Source organism: Oncorhynchus gorbuscha, linkage group LG14, assembly GCF_021184085.1.
Source record: "Oncorhynchus gorbuscha isolate QuinsamMale2020 ecotype Even-year linkage group LG14, OgorEven_v1.0, whole genome shotgun sequence".
Lineage (NCBI taxonomy): Eukaryota > Metazoa > Chordata > Actinopteri > Salmoniformes > Salmonidae > Oncorhynchus > Oncorhynchus gorbuscha.
This window is the reverse complement of record NC_060186.1, coordinates 11,910,880-11,924,494: the sequence shown is the minus strand read 5'-3', so window position 1 is coordinate 11,924,494 and position 13,615 is coordinate 11,910,880. Positions and strand designations below refer to the sequence as shown.

Sequence of the window (13,615 nt, the reverse complement as noted above, 5' to 3'; positions counted from 1 at the left end):
GCAGTCTTATGGCTTAGGGATAGAAGCTGTCTCAAAGCCTGTTGGTCCCTGAGCTGATGCTCCAGTACCGTTTGCCAGACAGAAGGCAGAGTGAACAGTCTATGGCTTGGGTGGCTGGAGTCTTTGGCAATTTTTCAGGCCTTCCTCTGACACAACCTGATATAGAGGTCCTGGATGGCAAGGAGCTTGGCCCTAGTGAGGTACTGTGCTGTCTGCACCACCCTCTGTAGTGCTTTGCGGTCAAGAGCAGCGCATTTGTCATACCAAGCAGTGATGCAGCCAGTCAAGATGCTCTCAATAGTGCAGCTGGATAACTTTGAGGATCCAAGGGCCCATGCCAAATCTTTTCAGCTTCCCGACGGAGAAGAGGTGCTGCCATGCCCTCTTCACAACTGTGCGGGTGTGTGGACCATGTCATTTACATTTACATTTATGTCATTTAGCAGACGCTCTTATCCAGAGCGACTTACAAATTGGTGCATTCACCTTATGACATCCAGTAGAACAGTCACTTTACAATAGTGCATCTAAATCTTAAAGGAGGGGGGGTGAGAAGGATTACTTAGTATCCAGGTATTCCTTAAAGAGGTGGGGTTTCAGGTGTCTCCGGAAGGTGGTGATTGACTCAGCTGTCCTGGCGTCAATGTGGAGTTTGTTCCACCATTGGGGGCCAGAGAACAGTACAGAGAACATCAACATCAACACATTAACATCAACAGGCCAGAGGATAAACACATTGGACTTGGGGCTCTGCTGGAGTTTACTTCATATTTAGATGGTTTTATTCTGCTTTGCCACTAAAATCATAACACTGACAACTAAAATATTGTATTATTGTTGTTATTGTTATGCATATTAATAATAATAGGGGAGGGTTATATTTTTACCCCAAAAGGTTATTTAAAAGGTTATTTGAAGAACTTGGAGCTTCCCCACAGTTTCAATTTGAAGAACTTATAGGACTTCCCCAGATTCAATATGAATAACTTATAGGGCTTCCCTCACAGTTTCAATGTGAAGAACTTATAGGGCTTCCCCCACAGTTTCAATGTGAATAAATTACAGGGCTTCCCCCACAGTTTCAATTTGAAGAACTGATAGGGCTTCCCCCACAGTTTCAATTTGAAGAACTTATAGGGCTTCCCCCACAGTTTCAATTTGAAGAACTTATAGGGCTTCCCCCACAGTTTCAATTTGAAGAAAGTATAGGGCTTCCCTCACAGTTTCAATTCAAAGAATTTATAGCGCTTCCCCCACAGTTTCAATTTGAAGAACTTATAGGGCTTCCCCCACAGTTTCAATTTGAAGAACGTATAGGGCTTCCCTCACAGTTTCAATTCAAGGAATTTATAGGGCTTCCCCCACAGTTTCAATTTGAAGAACTTATAGTCTGCTAAATGGCATATATTATTATTAGTATATTATAGGGCTTCCCCCACAGCTTCAATGTGAATAACTTATAGGGCTTGCCTCACAGTTTCAATTTGAAGAATTTATAGGGCTTCCCCACAGTTTCAATTTGAAGAATTTATAGGGCTTCCCCACAGTTTCAATTTGAAGAATTTATAGGGCTTCCCCACAGTTTCAATTTGAAGAACTTATAGTTCCCCAGAGTTTCAATTTGAAGCTATAGGGCTTCCTGTCATGCAGGTGAATGAGGACCCAAAAGCGACTTGATCAATGTGAGTCTTTAATCCAGTAAGATACACAGTATCAGAAACACGAATGGGCAAAACATAGACACAGCACGGTGAATATAGACAAGGATCCGACAGGGCAGGTACGGAAAACAAGGTGAGAAATAGGGACTCTAATCAGGGAAAAGGATCAACAGGTGTGGGAAGACTAAATGATTGATTAGGGAATAGGAACAGCTGGGACCAGATCAACGTGGAGAAGATAGAGCGAGATCAGTGAGAGAGATCAGATGTGGGATAGAAAGAGGGAAAGAACCTAATAAGACCAGCAGAGGGAAACGAATAGAAGGGGAAGCACAGGGACAAGACATGATAATTAATGACAAAACATGACAGTACCCCCCACTCACCGTACCTGATCAATGTGGAGCAATGGAGGAAATCATCAGGAACGAGTCCAGCAGTCCCAGATCCCAACTGTGGACCTAACCCTCCCAATCCACAAGGAGTACCCCGTCCCAGATCAATGTCCATGATCTTAGGTAAATAGGTGCGCTCTCGACAAGGACGGGAGGGGGGAGGGAAGTGAACTGCTGAAGGCTTGACACAGGAGACATGGAAGACAGGATGGACGCGTAGAAGATGTCGCATAAAGGCAGGGCAAAGGATTGACTACCTGGGAGACACGGAACGGACCAATGAACCGCGGTCATTTGAGGTAGATATGTACAGGAAGGTTGCAGGGTAAAGTGACACTCTCTGGCATCAATAGATCTTAATCCTGCGTTTTTGAGGTCTCAGAGTCTGTGCCCTGAAGGCAAAGGTAGAGTGACCCTCCTAGGTGCGCTCACAACGTTGGATAAACGCTATGAGCGGAGGGAACGCTAACTCGGCAAGCAGGGATGAGAACAGAGGAGGCTGTAAATTAGACTACTCTGAAACGGAGATAATGTAGCAGACGAAGGAAGCGAGTTGTGAGCGTATTCTGCCCAGGGGAGCTGTTCTGCCCAAGACGCAGGGTTTCTGAAAGAAAGGCTGCGTAGTATGCGACCAATCGTCTGATTGGCCCTCTCTGCTTGACCGTTAGACTGGGGATGAAACCCGGAAGAGAGACTGACGGACGCACCAATCAAACGACAGAACTCCCTCCAAAACTGTGACGTGAATTGCGGACCTCTGTCTGAAACGTGTCTGGAGGCCATGAATTCTGAACACATTCTCGATAATGATTTGTGCCGTCTCCTTAGCGGAAGGAAGTTTAGTGAGGGAATGAAATGTGCCGCCTTAGAGAACCTATATAAGAATCACAGTCTTCCCCGCAGACAAAGGCAGACCGGTAATGAAGTCTAGGGCGATGTGAGACCATGGTCGAGAAGGAATGGGGAGCGGTCTGGGATCATTACCGGCAGGAGGGGAGTTACCCGAGTTGTCTGCGCAGTCCGAATGGCAGCCACGAAATATGTCACGCTCCTGAGTCGGCCACCAAAAGCGCTGGCGAAAGACGCAAGAGTGCCTCGAACACCGGGATGACCAGCTAACTTGGCAGAGTGAGCCCACTGAAGAACAGCCAGCAGTGGAAACAGGAACGAGGAGGTTACTAGGACAAGGCGCGGCAGTGTGCGTGAGTGCTTTGCAACCTGTCTTTCAATTCCCCAGACTGTCACACAACCTGATATAGGAAGTCCTGGATCAGGAAGCCACAGAAGAACTAAACAGACGGGATAAGGCATCAGGCTTGTGTTTTTGCTACCCGGACGGTAAGAAATCTGCAACCCAACTGTAGTGGCATTAAGTCGTTTGTCAGAACGGATGTACAAGGTTCTTATTTGTCAAACCAAAAGCAGTGATGCAACCACTGTCATTCGCCTAGGGCTCAGCGGATGGCGTGCAGTTCACGGTTACCCACATCATAGTTGCGCTCAGATGGCACAGGCGATGAGAAAAATAAGCAAATGAACCTTATTGTCAGACTGGAAGCGCTGGGATAGAATGGCTCCCACGCCTACCTCTGAAGCGTCAACCTCGACAATGAATTGTCTAGTGACGTCAGGAGTAACGAGGTTGACGATGTCCTTAGTGATGTGGACGCCAAGGAACCTGAAGCTCTCGACCCGTTCCACAACAGTGGATGGGGGTGTGATGTGGATGGGGGCGTGCTCTCCCCTCTTTCTCCTATAATCCAAGATCAGCTCCTTCGTCTTACTGACGTTGAGGGAGAGGTTATCGTTCTGGTACCACACTGCTAAGTCACTGGCCTCCTCCCCATAGGCTGACTCATCGGCGTCTGTGATCAGGCCTACCACTGTTGTGTCGTCAGCCAACTTGATGATGGTGTTGGAGTCGTGCATGGCCACGCAGTCGTGGGCGAACAGGGAGCACAGGAGGGAACTAAGCACACACCCCTGAGGAGACCCTGTGTTGAGGGTAAGTGTGGCGGAGGTGTTGTTGCCTACCCTCGTCTCCTGGGGCCGGTCTGTCAGGACGTTTAGGATCTAGCTGCATAGGGAGGGGTTCAGTTCAAGGGTCCCTAGCATGGTGATGTGGTTGGAGGGGACTATGGTGTTGAACACTGAGCTGTAGTCTATGAGCAGAATTCTCACATGGGTATTTCTCCTTTTGTTCAGGTGGGAGAGGGCAGTGTGAAATGCAATTGAAATTGCGTCATCTGTAGATCTGTTTGGGTGGTATGCAAATTTAAAGACACTGTATAACATTACTGTACTTTTATATTTGTATGTAAAACATCAATTAATGATATGCTAATGTTACTTGATCATGAAGCATGTTGTTAGTTAGCTAGCTAGCAGGAGTTAGCTATTGTCAGCTAATTAGAGTTAGCTATTGTCAGCTAATTTGTGTACGAGAAAATGAACCCTTTTAATTATAGAGCTGGAAATTGCCAGGGACCTCACAAGATAATATTATCGATTTTCACGATTCTATATGTATTGCGATTCAATACTGTGATTATTGTGACTACGTGTTTCAAACATATTGCTCACCATATGTCTGCTGCAGAGGGACAAGAGAGAGCAATGAGAAAACTAATTGGCTGTAAGGACAGACGCTGGGAGACGAGAAGCAAGTACAGGGAGTGAACATTTTATAAACAAAGGACATGGGAGTCGGATGAGCCGGCTGAGGCCTTGAAGCCCGACGAGCCGAGGAAGCCTGACGAGCCGGCTGAGGCGTGGAAGCCCTAAGAGCCGAGGAAGCCTGACGAGCCGGCTGAGGTATGACGTGGGGTGGGAGCCTGCCAAGCCAACCGAGACAAGGAAACTTCTCGAGCAGGCTAAGGCGTGGAAGCCCAACGATTCAGCTGAGGCACCCCCGGTTCCTTCGGCAGTGGCACCCGACATCCCCAACAAAACAAAAAACTCCTTGATGCTTCAAATGGTCAGCATTCTGTAAGGACAGACACTGGGAGACGAGATGCAATTACAGGGAGTGAACATTAATAAACAACGGACATGAAACAGAACACGGACAGCATCTGGACAGGGGAAACAAAATGACATTAATGCTGACACAGGGAACAAACTGAGGAACAGACAGATATATAAGTGGCATTCAACAAAGTGAAGGAGTCCAGGTGAGTCCAATATTGGTGACAGGTGTGCGTAATGATGGACAGCCTGGCGGAGGGGAAGTGTGAGCAAGCGTGACATTGACTCCCTATTTAAAAAGAAGATGTAGAGAAAGCTATGAAGGAAAAAATACTGGAGTTTTGATGCAGGTACAACTATCCAATACGATATATCGTAAAAATATTATATTCCTGTAACATATTCCTGTAACAGTATCGATTTTTTCCCCCCATCACTATTTAATTGTCTGCAAATGCTTGTGAATTGTTGCATTACTCAAGAGTGTGGTATGGTTTGGTTGCATTATTCAATACTGAAATATGTTTTAATAGAAAAGCTGTTTGGATTATTAAATAGTTTTTGCATAATTAGTGGCTACTTATTTACAGACTGCAGACCAAGAATGTAGGATTGCCAGACAACGAAAGGTAAGGCAAGGATGTAGTGTGAATTGAAAAGTAGAAATCTCTTTGGCCACTCTGCTCCTCAGTCTCTCCTTCAGCTCTCGTAGTGGGAATTGGGCCATATTTAACAGTGTGTGTTTAGTGTTACTCACATCCTGCTGTGCCAACTCCCTCATTGACAGGATTAGCATCTCCACTGGCACTGAGTGTAACCCATGTGAAATGGCTAGCTAGTTAGCGGCGGTGCGCGTTAATAGCGTTTCAATCGGTGACGTCACTCACTTTGAGACCTTGAAGTAGTGGTTCCCCTTGCTCTGCAAGGGCCGCGGCTTTTGGGTAACAATGCTTCGTGGGTGTCAGTTGTTGATGTGTGCAGAGGTTCCTTGGTTCGCGCCCGGGTCGGGGCGAGGGGACGGACTAAAGTTATACTGTTACATTGATGCTGTTGACCCGGATCACTGGTTGCTGCGGAAAAGGAGGAGGTCAAAAGGGAGGTGAGTGTAACCGATGTGAAATGGCTAGCTAGTTAGCGGTGGTGTGCGCTAATAGCGTTTCAATCGGTGACGTCACTCGCTTTGAGATCTTGAAATAGTGGTTCCCCTTGCTCTGCAAGGCTTTTGTGGAGCGATGCTTCGAGGGTGACTGTTGATATGTGCAGAGGGTCCCTGGTTCGAGCCCAGGTTGGGGCGAGGAGAGGGATGGAACAATACTGTTACATGAGCACACAAATCACACAAAACCAAAAACACAGAACAAAATCAGCCAGTTAAATAGATTACATGGTCACACTAATTATGGAACGGTATTGGAACAGAAGCAAAGTTGAAGTAATGGTATCACAGATATGCCTCTAATAAGTTAACTAAAGCAGTAATAAACATTCAATCCTACAAAGCAAGTAGTCAAAGCAAAGTTTCCCTTCCCATTGTTTCAGTCTAATGTGTTTTTGTATTGTCTAGGGGTGAAGTGCATCATAAAGTCCCATTAACATGGCTCCTGTGCCTGACCTCTTCAACCCATCACCGGAAACACATCAGACTACACTTCTCCTTACCTATGCATTTCCCTACATTATTCATTCCCTTCATCGACAATCCCAACAGCAGGTCCTTGCATTCAACACATGAGACTGTTAAAGTTTGAGGTCTACCTTTTCTTCAGCACGTTTTTAGTGGGGTCCTTAAAAGTAGCAATAAGCAGTTAAAATAACAACAAAGCATCTCCCCACCACTGTGTGGGTAAAAAGCCAGGGGGATTGGGGAGTGGGATGGGGCTGGAGCAATGGGACCACTGTGTGGGTAAAAAGCCAGGGGGATGGGGAGTGGGATAGGGCTGGAGCAATGGGACCGCTGTGTGGGTAAAAAGCCAGGGGGATGAGGAGTGGGATAGGGCTGGAGCAATGGGACCGCTGTGTGGGTAAAAAGCCAGGGGGATGGGGAGTGGGATAGGGCTGGAGCAATGGGACCGCTGTGTGGGTAAAAAGCCAGGGGGATGGGGAGTGGGATGGGGCTGGAGCAATGGGACCACTGTGTGGGTAAAAAGCAGAGGGATAGGGAGTGGGATGGGGCTGGAGCAATGGGACCACTGTGTGGGTAAAAAGCAGGGGGATAGGGAGTGGGATGGGGCTGGAGCAATGGGACCACTGTGTGGGTAAAAAGCAGGGGGATGGGGAGTGGGACGGGGCTGGAGCAATGGGACCACTGTGTGGGTAAAAAGCAGGGGGATAGGGAGTGGGATGGGGCTGGAGCAATGGGACCACTGTGTGGGTAAAAAGCAGGGGGATAGGGAGTGGGACGGGGCTGGAGCAATGGGACCACTGTGTGGGTAAAAAGCAGGGGGATAGGGAGTGGGATGGGGCTGGAGCAATGGGACCACTGTGTGGGTAAAAAGCAGGGGGATAGGGAGTGGGATGGGGCTGGAGCAATGGGACCACTGTGTGGGTAAAAAGCAAGGGGATAGGGAGTGGGATGGGGCTGGAGCAATGGGACCACTGTGTGGGTAAAAAGCCAGGGGGATGGGGAGTGGGATGGGGCTGGAGCAATGGGACCACTCTCAAATTCAAAGACAGAGCTATGGATGGAAGGACTGACCATGGTTTAACCAGGTTTTTTAAGATAAACAGTGTTTGTTTACATTTACTTTGTTCACAAACATTGGAGTAAACAAACCTCACATTTTGAATTCTGATGGGTTACGACAGTTGAACTAAGCTCAATGGATACATATCATTTAATGTATAACTCCAAAAATGGATGTAGCAACTGCTAACTGCTCCTTTAAGCATCTGTATGAGGAGGTTATTTACGGTTACACAGTTGAGGAGTTCATGCAGTGGAATATCTCTGATTCTCAACAGGTGTGTTTTTCTTTTAACCCTTAGGCCCAGAGCACCTGCAGCACACCCTACAGTTACAGCGCGCCTCATCACACGAGCTTTATGCCACAAAACATCCATCCACCCACAAGCATCCTGATGTGTTTGCATAACACAAAGCCTCTTTGACAAAAACCCCTGCAGGTCTCCTGATTGAACTACTGGTACTGACAGATTCAAACCTGCTCTACAAATAGATGTTTCTAGAAGTGCTTTTGGGGCTGTTGCAGAACTCATCCACCCCAAACTTCTACTTCTGGAAATTAACACGAGTTGAAAGGAGGACGGGACTTATCTAAGTGGGGAGGAAATACTCAACCAGGAACGGATGATGATGCCCACAGCCACTGAGTTCACCCATGATGCATCTGTGATGTGCATGCCACCCTGTTCTCTGTGGGCAATGGGCAAGAGCATGGTGCCAGGAGAATAAAACACACTTTGGCACCGAGAGAGAAAGCACAGTGGCTGTTTAAAGGAGGGGGAGTGAGAGAGCGAGAGAGAGGAAGTGAATAAGAGAGAATAAGCTGTCTGATTCTGCCTATCCATACTAAGAAATAAGATAGGGAGAGGCAGGAGGAGAGAGTGAAATGGAGAAGCATGGCTCAGAGACAGTAAAGAAGAGAGAAAGAGAGAGAGAGTGCAGTGAGCACAAAGGAATGGAGAGGGTATGCCCCTGGAAATTGAGGGTGTAATTTAGAACTCCTTAAATGCTCAGTCAAGAGGGTCAACAGTCATCTCTAGCGTAATGTTCTTAGTAAAATGCATTACTACGTACCTTACTGGAATGAGTGTACAAGAATGTAGCGCTGCTTTTACATGGACTTTTACGAGGGGAATGAAGTGTCAATGTGTACTCTGTCAGGTTGCTACACCATGCACATACTCATACACATAACTACCATGCACATACTCATACACATAACTACCATGCACATACTCATACACATAACTACCATGCACATACTCATACACACAACTACCATGCACATACTCATACACACAACTACCATGCACATACTCATACACACAACTACCATGCACATACTCATACACATAACTACCATGCACATACTCATACACATAACTACCATGCACATACGCATACACATAACTACCATGCACATACGCATACACATAACTACCATGCACATACGCATACACATAACTACCATGCACATACGCATACACATAACTACCATGCACATACGCATACACATAACTACCATGCACATACTCATACACATAACTACCATGCACATACTCATACACATAACTACCATGCACATACTCATACACATAACTACCATGCACATACTCATACACATAACTACCATGCACATACTCATACACATAACTACCATGCACATACTCATAACATAACTACCATGCACATACTCATACACATAACTACCATGCACATACTCATACACATAACTACCATGCACATAACTACCATGCACATACTCATACACATAACTACCATGCACATAACTACCATGCACATACTCATACACATAACTACCATGCACATACTCATACACATAACTACCATGCACATACTCATGCACATACTCATACACATAACTACCATGCACATACTCATACACATAACTACCATGCACATACTCATACACATAACTACCATGCACATACTCATACACATAACTACCATGCACATAACTACCATGCACATAACTACCATGCACATACTCATACACATAACTACCATGCACATACTCATACACATAACTACCATGCACATACTCATACACATAACTACCATGCACATACTCATACACATAACTACCATGCACATACTCATACACATAACTACCATGCACATACTCATACACATAACTACCATGCACATACTCATACACATAGCTACCATGCACATACTCATACACATAGCTACCATGCACATACTCATACACATAACTACCATGCACATAATCATACACATAACTACCATGCACATACTCATACACATAACTACCATGCACATACTCATACACATAGCTACCATGCACATACTCATACACATAGCTACCATGCACATACTCATACACATAACTACCTGGCTGTGAACAAGAGCAGATCATCACTGAGGTGTCCTAACAGAACACACAGTAAATATAGACCAGTGCCAGTCTCTGAGGATAATTCAACCTATCTGTGACATCTATGTTTATTAACCACCACTTTCTTTTTTAAACAGATGACAAGTGACATAACGTGACAAAGCTATTTTCTCACACCACATACCTCTGGACCCCAACACCTGGCTCAAAGCGCACTGGCATATATGGTGACTGCAGAGGTCAGTTTGGGCCTCACTCTCCTTCTCCTCACCTCTGCAGTGTTGTATAAGGTCAACAGGGATTCTCACACATTCAAAAGTTAGGAGCCCATCAAGGTGCACATATAGGCTTATGGTCTGGGGTCAGCCCCCTCAGATATGTTGTAAAGGACTATATGAACTCAAATTCAAATCTGACGACTGGAAGACCCACAAAATACAGTGGTGGATACTAGCTAATTCTAATGGCCAATGATAGCAAAGGACACACGCATTGTCATAATGCAATGTCCAACATTACCTACATCATGGTTTCCTGTTAATTTGAGGTATTTTAATTCGGAATCAATTCTAAGGCAGTTAAACAACATAGATAACAATACTGTCAGAACACATCTCTCTCTCCCCCAATCATTTATGAACCTTGTTGCGCAAGATAGAGAACGCGCGCTTCACTTTCAGCGCGCAGAGAGAGCACTCGCCGACCTCTGATTACTCAATGAGCGCCAGCGCTGATTCCACATGAGAAAGAGCTGCACAATAAACCATTATGACAGTTCTATCGGAGTCATCTTCACGGCTTTGCCGCCTCCTTTTATTATGAAGCATTTATCTAGCTGATTTGTTCAGTTATTTTGGGCTATTGTAAGCTCGTTTATGTGGAACTACAAGGAACCAAATTTACGCACGCAGAAATATTATGAGGATTTACATTACAGAAAGCTATGCAAGGTACTGAATATACTGTAGAGACTGGACTGAGTGGCCGCTGGTAGAATCGGGCACTGTAGCTCGCGCGTACTCACTCAGTCATGTTAAGACATTAATGAAAGCGATCACAGTATGGCTAGGCCAAATTAAATGTTCATCATAGCAAGCTAGTGTGCATGTTTGTAAACAAACAGAAGGCGTCAAATGGGCACGCTTTCTACATTCCCATCCCAGACAAATCTGACTGGGGAATGAGAGATGCTTCAGACCTTCACTCCAGCACCTTCTTATACATTTACACCAAAACGGGATTTGAAGAATTTAAAAACGAGTAAAAGCAATCTTACCTTGGATAGGATATCCTTGTTGGCTGTAGGTTTGCGACCCAGAACCGAAACATGCGCTTTCAACTTGAGAATGCAGATCTTGCTGCCTGCTCCTTCGAAACGTCTCGTTGTGGAATTTTCACTGTCCTAGACCGCGCCAGCCGGCCACTCTCATGTCTCCCCACTGAATACAGAGGAGGAACGTGGTTGTTGATGATATGGGATGAGAGAAACCGGAGGGCGTGTTCCAGACAGACAGACATAGATGCACATTTTCTCAGCTACGGAAACCGTTGTGTTCTGTTATTTTGGTTCACCTGAGACGGCCCCTTTCCTGGTGCCATCCTTAGTTTTTTTGAGGATGTTTAGCGACAAAAGAAAGGCTTTAACACAGGCCACTGTATAACCAAACACATTGGTTGTGAACTGAATTGTATGGATATTGGACACAGGTAACAAACAACCAACCACAGGTGATAGGTTTTCTTCTGCAAGTACCAGCCCACATCTAAGGAAGCTCACACATCTCCATCATGTCAAGACATGTTCTCCAATTACTGAATGGACACTTCATGATATACGATGATAAGTTGTCATTTAGTACTTAAAGGTGCTACGCATAGGATTTATTTTTCCTTTTTCATTGTAATTTCACAAAACGTTCATAATATATCTACAGTAATAGTGGAATGATTGTGTTTCACATTGTTGTGATTGGCTGTGATATTCGCCTACTGATTTCTCCTGCCAAAGCTGCATCTGTCAAAATGGGAAAGCCAGAGCTTTCTGCTGTCAAAATGGGAAAGCCGTTCTGACTTTGGGGCTGTGTTATCTAGTGGAAATAGTTCTGTCACTTCCTGGTTGCTAAAATTCTACACTGTTCGCTCAATTTCAGTTTTGTGAGAAAACAAGCACTGAATAGTGTAAGGAAACTAAATTGCTGTGAAATATCTTGCAATTCGCCTAGCATTAGGCTGCATTCAAAACAAATGCAAAAATTCTAACAAATCCCATGTGTATCATCTTTAAGGTTGCCAAGGAGCAAGCCTCCATCCACCTGACTCCGCAGTGATTTGAACCACCGTTCAGGGCATGGCAGTGATTTGCTCTATGAAAAGAAAGTTATGAACACATGAGTTGAGAGCTGTGTACAGTAGGCTATATCACTTTAACTATTCACAGGGAAAGTCTACCTAAGGCCATTCCCTCTGCTTTTCAACACATGATGTTATCCCTAAAATAACAACAAAATAAAAAGATGATAAGAGATAGGAGTATCTCTCTCTCTCTCTCTCTCTCTCTCTCTCTCTCTCTCTCTCTCTCTCTCTCTCTCTCTCTCTCTCTCTCTCTCTCTCTCTCTCTCTCAACTGAGGAGTAGAAGCTACACTACATGACCAAAAGTATGTGGACACCTGCTAGTCAAACATCTAATTCCAATATCATGGGCATTAATATGGAGTTGGTCCCCCCTTTGCTGCAATAACAGCGTCCACTCTTCTGGGAAGGTTTTCCACTAGATGTTGGAACATTGCCGTGGGGACTTGCTTCCATTCAGCCATGAGCATTAATGAGGTCAGGCACTGATGTTGGGTGATTCTAATTCATCCCAAAGGTGTTCGATGGGGTTGAGGTTAGGGCTCTGTGCAGGCCAGTCAAGTTCTTCCACACCGATCTCGACAAACTATTTCTGTATGGACTTCGCTTCGTGCAAGGGGGCATTGTCGTGCTGAAACAGGAAAGGGCATTCCCCAAACTGTTTCCACAAAGTTGGAAGCACAGAATCATCCAGAATGTCATTGTATGCTGTAGTGTTAAGATTTCCCTTCACTGGAACAAAGGGGCCTTAGCCCAAACCATGAAAAACAGCCCCAGATCATTATTTCTACTCCACCAAACTATACAGTTGGCACTATGCAACTGCTCAGCCTCCGACCGCAAGGCCCTACAGAGGATAGTGCGTACGGCCCAGTACATCACAGGGGCTAAGCTTCCTGCCATCCAGGAGCTCTACACCAGGCGGTGTCAGAGGAAGGCCCTAAAAACTGCCAAAGACTCCAGCCACCCTAGTATAGACCGTTCTCTCTGCTACCGCACGGCAAGTGGTACTGGAGCGCCAAGTCTAGGTCCAAAAGGCTTCTTAACAGCTTCTACCCCAAGTCATAAGACTCCTGAACAGCTAACCAAATGGCTACACAGACTATTTGTATTTTACACTGCTGCTCCTCTCTGTTTATTATTTATGCATAGCCCCTTTACCCCTATGTGCATTTTACC

At 45.5% G+C, this 13,615-nt stretch overlaps 1 protein-coding gene across 1 annotated transcript in view; it reads right to left on the bottom strand.

Annotated features, from left to right (window-relative positions):
- LOC123994440 (fatty acyl-CoA reductase 1-like) overlaps positions 1-11,719 on the bottom strand; it is a 74,135-nt gene extending 62,416 nt beyond the window's left edge. The window contains exon 1 of the mRNA XM_046297021.1: positions 11,363-11,719. Within this exon, the coding sequence (XP_046152977.1) occupies positions 11,363-11,415 (53 nt within the window). The 5' untranslated portion in view covers positions 11,416-11,719. The remainder of the gene's footprint in view (positions 1-11,362) is intronic.
- Positions 11,720-13,615: the final 1,896 nt, after the last annotated feature.